At 40.6% G+C, this 17,349-nt stretch overlaps 1 protein-coding gene across 1 annotated transcript in view; it reads right to left on the bottom strand.

The window, feature by feature from the left end:
* Positions 1 to 769: 769 nt before the first annotated feature.
* CACNB4 (calcium voltage-gated channel auxiliary subunit beta 4) overlaps positions 770 to 17,349 on the bottom strand; it is an 84,887-nt gene continuing 68,307 nt past the window's right edge. The window contains exons 9-14 of the mRNA XM_063318365.1: positions 16,181 to 16,290; positions 14,841 to 14,992; positions 12,422 to 12,517; positions 5,207 to 5,392; positions 4,066 to 4,131; positions 770 to 1,785 (exon numbers count right to left, since the gene is read on the bottom strand). Of these exons, the coding sequence (XP_063174435.1) occupies positions 4,126 to 4,131; positions 5,207 to 5,392; positions 12,422 to 12,517; positions 14,841 to 14,992; positions 16,181 to 16,290 (550 nt within the window). The 3' untranslated portion in view covers positions 770 to 1,785; positions 4,066 to 4,125. The remainder of the gene's footprint in view (positions 1,786 to 4,065; positions 4,132 to 5,206; positions 5,393 to 12,421; positions 12,518 to 14,840; positions 14,993 to 16,180; positions 16,291 to 17,349) is intronic.

The raw sequence follows: 17,349 nt of genomic DNA, 5'->3' as shown, positions 1-17,349 counted from the left end.
GTTCATCATGGTTCAGAACTTGCATGAAAAAGCAAGCACTCAGACTTTAGGGATGCCTTATTACAATACTGCTCCTGTAGTGCTTTGGCTGACTGAAATATCTTTCCAGTCAAGCCGATAAAGCACTGCTCTTTTCCTGTGAAACACATTCAACTTTTAATAAATTTAATGCACAGGATTAAACCCTAGTATGAACACATCTTTTTACTCTTTGCAAGGTAATTTTTTTTTTTTGACAAAACAGGACATTAGACGGATATGATCCTTGTGCCTGATACAGATTATTCGTTAAGGCTCAGCCCCAAAAGAATAATGGTTGCTTTCATACTTCTGCAAATCATCTACCTAACCTGGACTTTTCCTGTTAGGGCAAAGCCAAAAGCCCTAATCCCATCTTCAGAGCTATGGCACAAGGAAAAGGAGGGAAGCTGTCCTTTTCCTAGCTCTCGTATGCCTAGGAGAAAGTATGGACAGGTCTCTTAACACCCTGGGTGTGCCATTGCAGACTTGAAGCATGCAGAAGACCCTCCATGCATAAAGTTGTACACCCCAAGAGCACTGTTCACACCTTCCAGATTCGGCGAGCACAACTCCACTTCGTCTATGCTATAGAACGTGCATTCACTTCCACCACGTTTCAAAACATGTCGGTCTTCACCTCTAGTTTATTTCAAGTTACTGAGATAGTTTTATATGATCTAGCAAATGCAAAAAATATCAATGCGATACAGGTTTGCTGCAATATATAAGCGGGGGAGAAATAATCCACTGATGTTTAAAATGGAAAGGATTCGAGCTTTTCCATTCATTCATTATTTTTGGCACAATTGACTGCTTACATTTGGTAGTCTGAAATAAATACATTAATATTATTTATTCTAACCATATCTATAGCTATATATAAATTTGCCTTCCAGTAAACAAGTACTAGAGATTTTTTTAAAATATTTTTTGCTTATAATGATTTTGTAATTTACTTTCTCTTCATTTTATTTAACTTTTTTTTTCACTGACTGCAACATGCTCAGGTTGACTTTCCAGTCAATTTCACCCAAATTCCAACAGGAATTGGTTTATAAATTGGTTCCAACTGGAACTGGTCATTTGGAATTTCCATAACAGGAAATTATCATATATGCGCTTCAACAGGTATTCTACATTACAAATTCATGTGTCTAATTATATCTAATGGAGAGAAAAGATAACAGTTTGAAATGAAACATTACATGGGAAAGAAAACTCTTCTAAGTGTCTGGGCAAACTCATTTCTTTCTAAATGGAAAGGGCATTATCTATCTCAGTGTTCCCCTATATCAGCAACTTTAAGATGGGTGGACTTCAACTCCCAGAATTCTTAAATTAAATTCTTAAGTTCGCTGAGGTTGAGAAACATTGATCTATCTATTTTGCCCTTCTAGAGCATGAAATGGCAGCAGCCTACAAGCATCAAGACGCTTTGTTTGGCCTAGCTACGTTACAGCAGGTGGCCAACCAATGAGTACCATTTCCCCCAGGTTCGTGTATTCAAAGCCTCTGTCGGGAATCATGGCTATATCCTCCAGGAGACCCCCGGTTTCTTTGAGTTTTGTATGAGTCTTGACATGAATCAGAGTACTCTTCTTCCACAAGCGGGTAGTGATCTCGGCTGTGTTGGGAACTGGAAGACAAGCGGTTCCTGCTCTTCCGAGCCCTTTCATTGTGGTAGTTTTCATCCGAGGTCATTAGACTTTGTCGTTCAATTGGAGAGTTCTCAGTAGAATGGTTGCTATGCCTCAGACGTTGGCTCTATAAGTAGCAAAGCAGTAAAACATTTAAAAGGGGGGGGGAATGCAACAAGTTCATGTTACTTTTCCGAATTTGTTGCAAGTTTGTCCTGAAGGCTTTCAGAATGCATATGCTGCCATAGTTCATTTCACAGATATTGGCTGCTATTTAATATATTTAGGTTCACTGACTGCTTTCAAAAGGTGAGATAAGGAAACAGCAGAATGTGGAGTCTTGATTTAAAATATTTGGCAATGAGAATAGAAGGATCAGGTCTCAGGTATACTGCCTGGTGAAGAATTTTAAGCCATCTTTTAAAATTTCAAAATAAGGCCAACCCTGAACAAAACTCTTAAAATAGGCTTCCATTGATGTTCTAAATTCATCTGCTTTTCTTTCTATGCTTTATAGAAGATCTAAAATATTTCATTGCTCAACACCTGCTGTAGATTACTTAACTTACCTTCACCTTAATTTTTGCTCTACCTATACTGGATGAATTGATAATTACATCCCTCAGTTGTGGATTATGCAGTAACTTCAGTATCTCCAAATGAAACTTATAGTCGTCAAGGGAGGCCAATACTGCAATGTATCATTGCTGCTATTTTGTCCCTGTTTGCTGTCAATTCTGGAATTAAGTAGGTGAAACAGATAAGCAAAGCAATCTTGTCTCCCATCTACTAACATTTGGAATCACTAAAATGGCTGGTATTATATCACAAATACCCTGCAGACATTGCAGGCATGTGTAGTGTGACTTGCAAACTGGCCCAGGAGCTCTTACGGTTCAGTATACAAACTAAGGGTGACTGCCTGTATTGAGAAACTTATATACAGGTAGACCTCAGCTTATGTCAATTGGAACCAGAACTTCTGTCACTAAGCAATGTGGTTGTAAAGTGCAACTGCATCGCTTAGCAATGGCAATCCCTGCAGTCCCGGTTGCCATCGTTAAATGAATCACAGCAGTTGTTAGGCGAGGACCTCCTGGCAATTTCCTGCCAGCTTCCCACAACCAAAGTCAGTGGGGAAACCAGCAGTAAGGTGCAAGTCCCAGGCCAGGAGGGAGTGGGTGGGTGCATGAAAGGCACTGTGTAGGTGAGGGAGGGTGCACAGGGGTGCGTGAGAGATGCCACGCAGGTCAGGAAGGGTGCACAGGGGCGTGGCACGGATTGAGAAGAGCGCACAGGGGTGCACAAGAGGTGCGGCATGGGTCAGAAATGGTGTATGCGGGTGTGCGTGTGGCTGGTTCAGCACAAGCACAGAGGGGCTAGAGAGGGTGCCGGGTAGCGGAGATTTACCCCAGCAACTTGCGACCTTCCCTGTTGGCTTCCTCATTGACTTTCTGGGGAATCCAGCAGAGAAGGTTGCAGATGGCAATCATGTGATTGCAGGGTGCTCGGCAACCAGTCCTAAGTGCAAACGGGTTGCTAAGCACCAGATTGCAATCATGTGACTGCGGGGGTGCTACACAGCTGTAACTTCGGGGACCGGTCATAAGTCCCTTCACTCAGCACCATCGTAACTCTGAACAGTCACTGAACGAATGGTCATAAGTCGAGGAGTACCTGTGTGGTCCTAAATGTGATATAGTCATAAATGTAATATAGTCAATCAGCATCTCTGTGAGAAGTTGCAGGCTAAAAAGTCCTAAGTTAAGGTCCTTATAAGATGGTATGAAATAGCCTTTATAAACTGACCAGGAACTAAAATTCAGGGCTTGGGAAAACAGATTTGCAGTGAATGGAACTGGGGTTGGGGGGCTTTTGTGTTTAAAACTATCTAAATGAGTTTGTTTTGTCTACTTCATTTGCTCTTGCTTAGGGCTAAAGTTCAAAAGAAGGGCTGGCCAACACAAACAAGGTGGAAAATGAATATTTTCACAGTAAAAACAAGCATGTATCCACAGAACGCAAACTGTTGCTTGCACAGTCAACCACTCACTAAGCAGAAACAGTGCCATGTGTAGAACCTAGACTTAAAAAAATTAAACTAAAAAAAATAAATTCAAAAGTTACAAAGTTCCTTCTGCATCCATGCAGTGACAGAAAAAACAGAGCACTTAAATAGTGAATGAGTATATTAAAAGCCATTATTTTGATTAGCAGACTGAGTTTGGGGATTTGCTTAATCCTCCAACTGACATACAGACTATGGGAGGTGTAACATGTATTAAAAGCCACACACATTGTGCTGAGCTGTTTAGCAACACTGGTCTCCGTGCATTCTCTGTGCACTTACGAACATAGACAACTGTACTGATAAGACATTTTCCCCCCAACTTAGTAAAACACGTACTTCTGATTAAGGACTATTTACATGCCACGTTTGAAGTGTCAAAGGCCCGCCGTTTTTGAGCTATCCCTGTGGAAAAAAATGTTCAGAATCTTTTTATAATTGGAATAATATTTTAGTCATCATTTAAAAAAATCAGAACAGATGAACCAATTTTTCCAAAGTGTTACCTCGAAGAAGAAAGGAGGCAAATTGCAGTAGAGGCAGGGAATTAGCATCATATTACTATACAACTTTTGTAAGCTGGTCAACCTGGGGAAAATACTGAAACCAATCTATTTGGAATAACTATAGCAATTGGTGGCACATACCTGACACACTTATCTTTTTAAGAATTTTCTGCGTAGCAGGTTTTCCATGATAAAAAGGCAGGATGTGATTATGTTCCATCCCCTTTGATTTATCCACAACAGTCTTAATGTTATTGATATTCTGTCTGTATCCAAACAAAATTTCCCAGAACTAAAGATCAACTGAAGTAGCTATGGTTTATTTTTCTTGGCTAATAAGATCGGTTCTCCCATATCTGTACATTACTTGTTGGTTGTGGCATTATAATGACATCTTCTATGCCCTAGATTAATCACCAAATAGAATATTTGTATCACTTCATCACTCTGCTTTTCAAGGGACACATCTAGTCAAGGCTTTTCATATATTGAGACACTAAATAGTGTTATCCTTGCCTACAGATCTGGAAATATATCCCCCTGAAACCAGTGGGTTTCATCATGCACAGGAATGAACTGCAAGTAATGACCGTTCATTTACAAATCCGCCATACCTGATTGTATTTTGCTAATACTCATTGGTGAATTAATTAAGTGATGCTCACTGGCAGGCATATTTTCATTGCATTGGTTGTATTCCAATGGAACAAACCCACAGAAGGCATTCCAAAGCACTGTGGGGTTCAAGTATACATAAGAATTACAGGAAACTCCCATAATTTTCTTAATTATGGAATGCTTTATACCAATTAATAGAAGTAACCTCATATTTAACAGAAAATGGGGCAACCGCTGCGTATTTAGAATCTCTAGGCATACTGGTTTCAGCATGTGAGCGTCTTCTCATGAGTCATTTGACCCTGATATAGGATATGTAGGCACACACCAGCAACAGCAAACTTGTGGATTCATACCTGTAATCCAGAGATCGCAGTAGGGTAAGGAGATAGTGCAGTGGAGCCTAGGTTTCTTCCAAGCAAAGGTGTCATAGGTGTGCTACTGGTAGTGTGTGTAGCACGCCAGTAGGCCTCAAGGTATTCTGCCAAGTGTTCACAAGCATCTTCAAGTTGGTTTTCATCCAGTATAACATCAAACATTTCCTGTTCAGAAAATGAGCAACATTATACAGATGAGCAACATTATATTACGTTATTGATTATCAAACTAGGAATTTAACAAAACTCTGATCCAAAGTATGAGTTTGACTTATTTAGCAGGTGGGTTAACCCTAATTCAAAACCAAATCCAAACCCTAACCCTAACCCTAGACTTCCCTCTGCAGCCCCTATGCTGTGAGGTTTGAGCCTGCTTCTGACCTGAAAATGAAACTTATCCTGAGTCAGAAGGGGAAAACGAAACTTATCAGGAAGGCCTTGGAGAAACAAAACCCAGAAGTGACTCAGCAGAGCGGGAGAAATCAGAGATGCTGATTGGTCAAACTTCAGAGGGAGAATTAAATCCTCCAATCAGCGCTTGAGAAAGATGAGCAGAGAAGCGCATGAATCAAAGGGCAGCCTGATTGGCTGCAGGTGAGAAAAGGCGCAGGAAGGATCGTGTTAAAAGGCAGACATGCCAAGAGCAAGCTGCCAGAGACAACCGATCCTTCAAGCTCTCAGCACCTGCGGAAGAGTCCTTGCACCAGTCGGAAGCCTTGCCTGTAGCCAGCGTGGAACCAGAGCCAGCCCCTTCTGCTGTTGCAGACCTGCTTCCTCCACCAGCCACTCCAGTCAAGCCTCTCCTTGCCATTCCTGCCGAGCACAGCCTCACCTCCAGTTCCAAGCCTTGCCTTGTCGCTCCAGCACGATTCAGTCTTGATTCCAGTCCCAAGCCTCGTTGAGATGTTCCAGTCCAGTCCAGCTTTGTATCCAAATCTGAGCCTTGCCTTGACATTCCAGTCTAGTCCAGCCTTGTCTCCATATCCGCGCCTCCCCTAGCCGCTCCAGTTTAGTCCAGCCTCATCTCCAGATCCAAGTCTCTGCTAGACGCTCCAGCCCAGTCCAGCCTTGCCTCCAGAGCCAAGCTTTGCCTAGATGCTCCAACCCAATCCAGCCTTGTCTCCAGATCCGAGCCTTGCACAGACGTTCCAGGCCAGTCCAGCCTTATCTCCAGATCTGAGCCTGTCCTGTTCAGACTAAGCACCAGACTGGTTCTCAAATAATATTCTTTATTAAATAACTATTTACAATAAGTAAGTTCTTGATATGCGACACTGGGTTAAGCAAGCCCAACTGGGCCAACTGGATTTGACTGGAACATAAAGGCTGGAGGCAGCAGTTCTTGAACTGGAACGGTACTGGAACGACACTGACGCTGAATCTCTGACTCACTGGAGCTGGGATCAGGACTACAAACAACAGACAGGGGTGAACTGAAGACTTGGAGCAGGACTTGAACTCAGAGCAAGGTTAGACTCAGCTGGGGGTTCTAGACTAGGCTGGGTACTCTGAACTGAAGACTTGAAGACAAGGCTTAAAACTGGAGCAAGGCTGGACTCATCTGGAAGCCCCGGACTAGGTTGGATTCTCTGGACTGGAGACTTGGAGCAAGGCTTGGAACTTGAAACTTGGCTGGACTCAGCTGGAAGCCCCAGACTAAGCTGGCAACCAGATCCTGAACACGATAGGTGTGAAATTCCTGAACGCAACAGAGCATAGGAAGTGCGGGTGCGCAGGACTGAAGGCAAATGGCAGCACTGGAATGACAAGGCTTGCCCACGCTGCTGAGGAGATTGCGGAGTTTCATGGCTGGAAGCAAGGCAAAGGTTGCTGGGCATGGCTGATTCTGATTTCTCGCTGGCAACAGATGCAGGATTCAATTCGTCTTCAGAGTCGAGCTCGAATGCTGGTTCCTCTTCAGCCACAGACACTGACTCCAATACCGGTAAGGACTCTTCTCCCGAAGCTGCAGGCTTAGAGGATCGGTTGTCTCCAGCAGCTCGCTCTCTGTGCAGCTGCCTTTTATCCCAATCTTTGGTGCACTTGGAGTCTCCTGTAGCCAATCAGGCTACCTTCTCCTTCGTGCGCTTTTCAGCCCGTCTCTGGCACGCGCTGATTGGCTTATTCAAATCCTCCTCCAGATCTTGCCCAATCGGCGTTGTAGATTCTTTCCGCTCTGCTGAGTCATGCTGGAGTTTCGTTTCTCTGATTCCAGCCTGGTAAGTTTCCAGTTCCTCCTCTGACTCAGAACTAGTTTCACTTTCTGAGTCAGAGGCAAGCTTGGTTCTAACAGTCTTCCTTGATGCTTCAGCCAAGTCCAGTCTTGCCTCCAGATCCAAGCCTTGCTTAGATGCTCCAGTCCAGCCTTGTCTAGCCACTCACTATGTTCCAGCCTGGTCCAACCTGCGTGCCTGTTCACAGACTTGTGTGTCAAGCCTCCCCTTTGCTATGCACTCTAGCTCCTTCAAGTCTTGCAGCTTCAGTCAGAGAACTAGCTGAGTTCTGCCTCGCTGGGTGGACTTGATTGAAATGCATTGCCTAATCTATTACAAGGAGTTTTGCTACTGTAAATAGTTATTTCGATAAAGAATTTTAATAGTAATTCTGCCTGGCCATCTCATAGTCTGAACAGGACATATGCCTCCTCATACAGGTAGCCCTCACCTACTGACTGCTCCTTCAGTGACTGTTCAAAGTTAAGACAGCACTGAAAAAGGAGATTTATGACCAGTCCTTGAACTTGTGTCCATCGCAGCATCCCCACGGTCATGTGATCACAATTTGGGCACCTGTCAACTGAAGTGCATTTACGATGGTCACAGCATCCCACAGTCATGTGATTGCCATTTGCGACCCTCACAGCTGGTTTCTGACAAACAACATAAATGCGGAAGCTGGCAGGAAGTCACAAGTCACAGTCACATGATATACCTAACAGCAGCAGGTGATTTGCTTCATGACTGTAGCTGGAACTGACCTCATAAGTTGGGCATGGTCACATGATGTTTCACTTTATGACGTCGCTTAGCAATGGAGTTGCCAGCCCCCGTTGTGGTTGGTAAGTGAGGACTACCTGTATTTATTTCATAATTTCAACAACTCTTCTGAGTAGATTTTGGGATGGAGAGGAGGAAACTGTCCATTCCCTTCCTATAATGGAAACCTTTCTGATAGCATGGTGATGTGGTCTTAACTAGGTACTATCCAAAGTCTAGGCAACTCTATATATCTTAGGTAATACACACACATACTGTAGGAATGCATAGTGCAATACATGAATGTAATCCAAAAGCAATGCCCATCAGTTGTGATCCTACAAAAATGGTTGTAAGCATATGATTCCTTCATAGTTATAAGTCCATGTATAAGTTCATGTTTGGTCTGGCTCCATCCTAGCCGAACCCATGCAATACTTATTTATTTAAAAGGTGTGTATATGCAACTCATTTTGCATGCATAAAATGATGAACACTGAAAAGCAGAATCTGTGTACTCATCTTAACAGACAAAATATTCAAGTGTATTTCTATTGTTGGCATAAGGCAACAGTTTCTGGTGCTGTACTAACACAGCAACCTTTTATTTAGTTCTCATCTGTTGGCATAACATGTGAAGAATGAGGGCCTTTTCATGGGGCAGGCAGAGACAGCTCCTGTTTTTAGTATTTCCCACTTTGGGGTAGCTTATGGTCCCAAGCATGCAGATAAGTAACAGTTTTGTTTTCCTCCTTTTGGTTTTTGGGGTTTCTGTTTCTTTTCCTAGCACAGTTTCAGGGCTTTGGAAGTCCAATGGGACAGGCCAGTTGCCCATCCCTTCTTACAGCAACAGTCCAAACAACTACATATGGTTCTGTCAAAGAAAGAAGCTTAGATCCAAGGATAAAGCGTCCTCCATTCACAGAAGAGCTGTTTCAACCCTAACTGAAAAGTACTGCATGAAATCTGTATTATGCAATCCATGGAAGACTTTTCTAATTTCTGTGGATTAGCTTTATATGCCAGATTCTTTATCCTCTTATTCACTTGGATTCTTATAGTATAACACACCTTTCCCCATCTGGTGTTCTCCAGATGTGCGGGGACTACAATCCCTGAATTCCTGGCCCAAATGTCTCACTGACAGCAAATTATGAAAGTTGTCGTTCCCAAACCTTTGGAGATTACCAAATTATGGAAGACTGCTATAACTTTATCCCTGACATACTGCCACATTTCTCAGACAGAAGTCTTCCAGTTGTACTCGAGCAAGAATTCACACAGCCAAATTAGTAGATACTCTTCTAGTAACAACTAGAATTTTGAAAGGAAATGTCTGCAATGGAAATAAGGAATTAAGTTTTGTAATAGCTGTTTTAAAATAAGGGCTAATATCCTTTAGAATATGCAAGATAAAAGAATGACATTTAGAGTATAACCAAAATGTTATACCATTTCTAAAAACCCTTTCTTTTCATAGCCCCTACAGTAGGACATCCTTTGTAGTAAACGCTGATGCTTACAGCATTTGTGTAATAAGAGCTGATCTTAGTGCTGCCGCTATGAAAAATCCATAAGGATTTGGAACTGATAAAGGATTCTTAATTATTAATATTTGGAGAGTTTATTTCATAATATAGGTTTACAATGCAATGTAAATTAATGAAGAGTTAAAACCATGGCTCTATGTTACTACATATTCTCTGTTCACACACATACACAAACCTGCCAGATATACAGAAAGGATTTTGATACATAATATATTGTATAGATGGATTCAAAAAACAATATTCTCAACAGATCTGGTATGTGTAAAGGAAACTATGCCTCAGTAAATAACTATTAATAACTATTTATTAAAATTGGGAATGTTCAGCTCAAAGAACCATTCAGGTTCAACAATTTCTATTACAGATGTGCAAGCTACACAAAATGTGCTTATCACACAGCACTAAGATTTGTCTACTGTTTTAATACAGAAAGGGTGAAGTCAGTGTACAAATAGGGACAACTGGGAAAGTTAGTATTCAAGATCTCATGGAATAGCAGACATCTCAGAAACATTTGGTGCTGCTGAAAATGCTGGACTATGGAACATAGAATAAACTGATTGAATAGGGAAAGAGCAAAAAGGAGCATAAGCCATTATAATTAAGTTTCCCTGAACAAGGGTAATACAAAATAATTCATTTTCAGATTAATCACAGACTATTGGAAAAATACTGGGGCCCAAGCTATCCTCTTTCCAGTGTCTTGGTAGGAATTTTAAAGTCAAAAGAATTCAAGCTATTTAGAAATATTTGAGAACAGCATAGTATAGGAACAGCCTGCTGGATGATATCTCCAGGTACAATCTAGTGAAAAGCTTCATGACGCAGTGAGGAGGAGAATAAGAGATTTATCCATTGGGAGAGATCTCAAAGGGGCAATAATCTGGCATAAAAGTAGATTGGAAGGTGGCTAAATTGTTCTGCTACCATTCAGTGGTTTCCAAATATACTTTAAATTCCCTGCTTGACCATCAAATCCTCCTCCTCAAAGCTAGCAATACACTGAATGCAGCCACTCACTAAACATAAAAAAGGTTTGCATATAGCCACCCACTAAGCACCCAAAGGCAACTTTTGGACTCTAGAGGTGCCAGGCATATGCAAGGCAAAAGGCTCTCTCTAGGAAAAGGAAGCAACTAGATGGTTCAGAAGCAAATACTCTGACAGTGCAAAGGAAGGGAGGGGAGTTATCCCAAAAATAGATCAGGGACAGTGCTAAGCAAGGATGAAAAGGAATGCTCTTGGACATCAAGTACACTGCAGGTGATGCTATAGCTAAAGAACCCTAAACATGATGGGAATCTGGGCAAGGGAGGAAGCCAGAAAGAGAAGTGGCCTAGACTCAATGGACAGAAAAGAAAGGGGCTTTGAGTCTGCACTCAAAATGTGGCAGGACAAAACCATCACTTATTAAGGAAAAAAAAATTCAGGGATAATCCTAGTTACTAAATCTGATCTTAATTACTACTTCTGTTTGGCAAAAGCCATTCTACAGTATATAGGCAGTTATCAATATGTGGATAAACAATACTGACAAAGTTTTCCAGGTGATATTCTGGTTAATAGATTTGGGGGGGGGGGATGGAGTATACCTGACTTAGACAGTTTCCCCTAGTGTGCTCTGGATTCTCAGTTAATCATGGTATCAGTGTTGCTAAATCAGATACTTTTTGCATACAGTCCCATTATTTTAGGAAAAGCTCCCTTTCATCAAAGCAATGAAGGAAGCAAAACTCTGGAAATAAATCTCTTTAAAAACTCTCTATTGTCTTTAAGGACTATTTTTGGCCTCAGCAGTTGCCAAAGGTTCTAGCTTGGCTGCTTTTTCTGGAGCAAAAGGTTTTCTTGACCACAATAACACTGGACAGAGAACCAATTCCTATGGGTTCCTGAGCAATGTCAGCCTTCGATCCTCTTGTGAATAAAACTACAAGAAAGACTAAGATGCAGATGCCATGATTTCCATGGACACCTTGTTGGTTACTCTTGGCACACATGTCTGCTGTTTTTTAAAATACATGTATATGTATATGCATGTATGTATTTATGTTATGAGTATGAAACAACCTTACTTTTCATCTCTCTCTCTCTGCATTGATTATTCAGATGTTTTCATTAGTTTCATGTATGTTCACCAAATCACACAGTATAATATCAGAAACATAATTAACATTTCCTTGCTTTCTATCTTCAGTTTAGTTACTAATAATATTGTTTGAACATCAGGCACTTGTCTTCCTTTCCTTTCCTTTCCTTTCCTTTCCTTTCTCCTGAAACACAGAAACTATTGAAAATTATTTAGTGAGGAAAATGTAATACACTGGACCTCACAGATGGCTTCCATTTAACAGTGGACATTTCTCTGGTTCTGTGGGTGGAAAAGAAGTAGGATGTCAAAGAAAAGAACAGTAAGTGTAGTTGTTACTATAATCCTACACATCACACTATGCTGTGGCCCTGAGTTCTGGCTGTAGATGGAAAGATGAGAGCTTCTTTGATGAGACTTGTGACCTATTTTTGAACCCATTTAGGATTTGACAAGCTGTCAGTTATAGCTCTCTTCTCCTGTAAAAGGGGGTTTTGGAAATAAAGTAGTTCTACATTAATGTGAAAGATTCTGCTATATCTAAATTTATGCAGCATATTAAAAAATGCAGTCCTGAACTTACTGGAGGACACTGTGCAAGTTTATCTGCTGCAACCAACTGGACATTTAAATGTTTGCTCTGTGACTTTCCTCTTGACTTGATCAGTCGCTGCAAAACCTGAAAAGACAATACAAGGTAGATGGTGAGGTTGTTTGCTGACTGCCAAACTGACAGAAAGATTTTGAGTGACATGATACTTTGCATTTTATGCTGCATCTATTAAACTCTATATCTGGGTAATGACAGCTTGTGTTGTATCTCTGCATAATTTTGTCTTCCTTTGGTAGAATTCTCAGTGTTACTGTTGGATCTGCTGTATATTTGGGTCAGGTTAAGTTTGGGCAAATCCTGTATCAGGGGAATGGGTTTTCCTGAAACCTGGTCTCTGCAAAAATCACTGGCTGAATTCTTATCTAGACCTGGACCAGTATTTATTATCACTTAGGTTAACAACAACAGCCGGGTGCTTTGCAAAATACCAAAGTAAAATAATTTTATCCATATGATCTAGCTTCTAAAATAGAAGGTGAAGTGATCAAAGGAAAAGTAAAGAAAGACATAGAAATGGTATCAACAGAATGATTTCAGACATACTGTATTTCATCAAAGAAATGGAGTTTGCATTGAAATTTGAAGGAAGATAAGTAGCTGAATGAACAGCAAAGTACATTGTCCTAAGACTAGAAAACAAGACAGTGGAAAATAAGGTCTTCTTTGGAAAAAAAAATAATCCAATGTCATAGCATGCTCTACCACAGATCAGATTATCTCTTGAATATCATATATGGTGGCTTCTAATCAAAGGTACATTTTTCTCCACTTTTAGTAAGTCAGTATAAATCAGTCAAGTGCCAAGAACCTCTCAAATTTCTATTTTTGCTGCTTAGGGGCACATCACTGATCTCCTTTCATGATTTGGCTTGAATATTGCTCTAGAGCTACTAGGTCCTTTGCATTCTTTCTCTAGAACCTAATAATTGCTCATGGATTTTCTTTTCTCTGCATGCTCATGCCTTCAAAATTTTGGGGCCAAAAATGTTTTTCATGGTTAGCTGTCTTCCTTGCTGATAACCTAAATGTTATGAACAAAGAAATATCAGCTCATAGTTTATGCCTTTCAGCATCATGATTCTACTAGCAAACCTATCCTAACTTAAATGTGTCATGGTATGATGTGAAGTGCTGAGTAGTGTCACATGCCTATAAATCCTTTAATATTCCTAGAAAACCTCGTTCTCTTTACTCCTTACCAAATTATTCTTTTTCATTCTAGGTCAGGGATGCATCATCATCCACAATGAGAAGAAGGTTTGTTATCCTTGTAAGCAGTTCTGATTGTCTGGGGATTCCAGGATCTTATCTAAGCATACTTGAGCGTGGTTTGTTACTTCTGAAGAATGAGGATACTTCGCGTGTGAAAACCAAGTGTGATGTATTTGGTCTCTTGCTTTGGCCTATTAGGGAGATGCTGAACCTCCTCAGGGATTCTGATTGGTCCACTTCATACATTGATCATCTTGGCCCTCAATGTGCAAATTCAAGCAGATCTTAACAGAATGAAAACATTTTGTTGGGACTGGAGGGGAGATGAATATTATGACAATTCCTATGTACCTGATTAAAAGTAATTCCATTGTTCTTAATGAAGACATATTCATTTTAAACCAAGAAAGTATTTAAATGGAGAGGGGTGCTATAAACAAGACATTTATTCAAAACTGCATTTTAAATATTTCAGAGGCAAATCATATTATTTACAGTATACACAGTTCTGCCAACTTTTTCTGAGTTGGCAGAAAACTGTATCAGCATGTTGTGAATCCCTATTCTGTTTGAGCTGAGTCACAAGCAGTACTCTTTCTTTATATAGGCAAATACTGACTTCTAGATTCTTCTGTGCTCTGTTAGGGAGGCAATGATGGGGTAGCAGGGTAGTCCCATCATTCTACTATTTCAACCTTGTGCTAAACTGATAAGGGCTACAGAATTAAAGTATGTACTGCCAGCTGAGCAGTCTAGCTTTACTGCACAATTTTGATAGACTGCCTGCACAGCATGGCTCTATCCAGCTCTTTTGAAAAAACAGAGGAATAATGGCAGATGAGATTGACCAGGGACTGGAATGAGATGTGTCTACATTAATGGCCAATAAGCATCATCTGATTCCAACTATCACTGAATACTTGATGTAATCTCCAATGTAATGCATGGTGAAACATAACAGATTTTATACATCTTGCAGCTGCTCTGGAGTGTTGTCAGTTGAAGAGGGAAACTACATCTAAGGACAACTTAAAGCTACAGTATCTCACCCAAGGGCTGAAGATGAGATGCAGGCAACATCTCATACACACAGCAAAGAAAAATATAACCAAGATACAGTATATCTGTACACTGGACAGGTACAAGTGGAGAAAGGTCAAGAGACAGGGAGACTAACCTTTGGAGATGACACTTTAACATGGACAATAATTGGTGCTAATGATGTCTTAATAAGTTGTGCAGGGTGGTTGATTGTATCTGCATCTAGAACAACCAATTGCAAGGATCGTGCCAGTTCAAAAATTCGTTCAATCTCACTCTGTACTTCCGCTGAAAAATGAAAATACAGAAACCATGAATAACATATTGTGGACAAGCCAAAGTACTTGTTTTCACTGGTAGTACCTTTACACATAAAGACATCATTTTTGTTTGCCTTGTAATTTCAGATACTGAAGCTTTTAATCCCACCCCTAATTCTAGGTAACTAAAATAAGACATAGCATTCTTTGAAAAGTTCATAGTAGGATCAAGCTTTATTCTCTCCATATATAAATGCCAACTTCATATACTTCTATTGTGGAGAAGACCCATCTATTATAGATATGTGTCTTTTCATCATTGTATATTTAACCTTGATAATGCAAAACTGTACTAAGAAAGAAAACAAATGATGAGCTGCAACTACAGGTGCATGGTATAAAAAGAAAAGCTTTTAGCATTTGCTAGAGGACCATGAAGAAGCTGTTTCATTGGATACTAGGAAAAGCCAGATTTCCACCACCTCTCCAACTTGGCTCAGGTTATGCTACTGGGTATCATCTGCATATTGAAGATACCTCACTCTGTACCAATAGATTACCTTTCCCAGTAGCTTCATCTGCATGTTAAATAAAATAGGGAGAGGGCCAGCTTTGGGTTACCTAATACTGGAGTGCCCAGGGGCTCAATCTCTCCTCTTCCATAATCCCCAATTGAAATTGCTTAGGAAGGAGCAGAACTACTATAATATGGTCCTCTCAACTCCCAATCCTCACAGTGACCCAAAAAGATACCATGATTGATGATACTGAAACCTACTGGGAGATCCTGTAGGTCAAGGATTATTGCACCTCCCCACATCATCCATAAGAGCTGTCAGTGTGGTTTCCATCCCATGCTCAGGCCTAAAACGGATTCCCAAGAATATGAGCAATCTGCCTTTTTCAGAGCCCTCAGTAATGCTGATCTACCACCTTCCTCAGAAAGGGAAAGTTAGGGATAGGACAGTATTTGCCCAAAAATGCTGGGTCCAGGGCAGGCCTCTTGAGGACTTGAAAGAGTTTGGCAGTACCTCCCATTCCCACCATGAGGCACTGACTGATTCAGCTCCATGTCCCCTCTCTTGGCAAGGATCCAAGCATGGCAATTCCATGTTTTTGCATCAGAAATTAATACTTCTCCCCTCCTCCCCCAAAATAGAAAAATAAAGCCATCACTATGCAAAAATATCACAATCCATTTCTGAAAAAAACTTACCTAAACTAGACCTGGTGTTTGATCGCTCAATTATTGCCCTTTTGCTTGGATTATTTAAAACGGATCTCTTGGCAAGAGAAATGTCAGCTGTCACTCTGGTTATTGATATCCTACCAAAAAAGGAGATAACAAAATAATGTAAATTAAAGTTGTTTATGAAAAAAGGTGAGTTGCCATTTATGACACATTCTAAAAGAAGCACTATATTGTACAATCATGGAAGCAAACAATTCTGCTGAAAAGCAAAATGATTTCTCTTACCAAATACATTTATGAGACAGCCAGCAGAATACTACTACTACTAACAACCACCAACACTATCAATGGTAACAAACCAGCAGCAAAGCAAAGCAAAGCAAAGCAAAGACCATTATTGTTCACTGTTTCAGAACACAATGCCTCCCTTCAATTTAATTCTAAAATACAATATGGATATTTACTGTATTAAAATTATTGTAGAAAAAAACTTCCGGGTGGGGACAATGGCAAACTGACATGCCTTTGAACTGTGGAGACGATGCATTCAAAAACTGGTGACCAGACAGTAAGCTTCTCAGGATAAAGAGAAGCCAGGAGATCGCTGACGTGTGCTCCAGAAGGCAGCTCCTCATGAGGAGACCTGCAGAACTCCGCAGGGCTCCTCATGACTATGAGCACCAGGAGCTGAGGAAAAAACATTGAGCTCGAAGCCTCAGTAAAGCCTGTTAAAGGATGCTGGGTTTGCCCAAATCCCCACTTTTTGGAATATAACCTTTTCAAAAGCTACAGAGATCTTCTGAGCAGCAGAGCAACAGTACAACCTGGTGAGTGTTCCTTTGACTAGGATTAAAGATTAAAACTAAAACAAAAGAAAGACAAGGATTTAAAAATAAAAAGCAAAAAGCTGACTAAGAATTTAAAGTAAGAAATTTTAAAACGAACTAAGGGGACAGTTGAATTTGGAATTATTTACTTAAAAGTGCTTTTCAAATAATTAAATAAATAATACATGTCCCTGTGGGAAAGAGGACTGTGTGGATTTGCCAAAGAACACGACTGGTTAGTTTTCTTAACCAAAGAGATAAGGGAAAGTTGTGAGAGATCATCTGACTACAGAACTATGGAGTGTTGAATGGGTCCAAAGAGTTAAGGATACAGAGAAGGGGGGGAAAATAAAGCAGCAGCAGCTC

Source organism: Candoia aspera, chromosome 1 (assembly GCF_035149785.1).
Source record: "Candoia aspera isolate rCanAsp1 chromosome 1, rCanAsp1.hap2, whole genome shotgun sequence".
NCBI lineage: Eukaryota > Metazoa > Chordata > Lepidosauria > Squamata > Boidae > Candoia > Candoia aspera.
The sequence above is the reverse complement of the archived record's forward strand: the minus strand, read 5'-3'. Positions and strand labels throughout refer to the sequence as shown.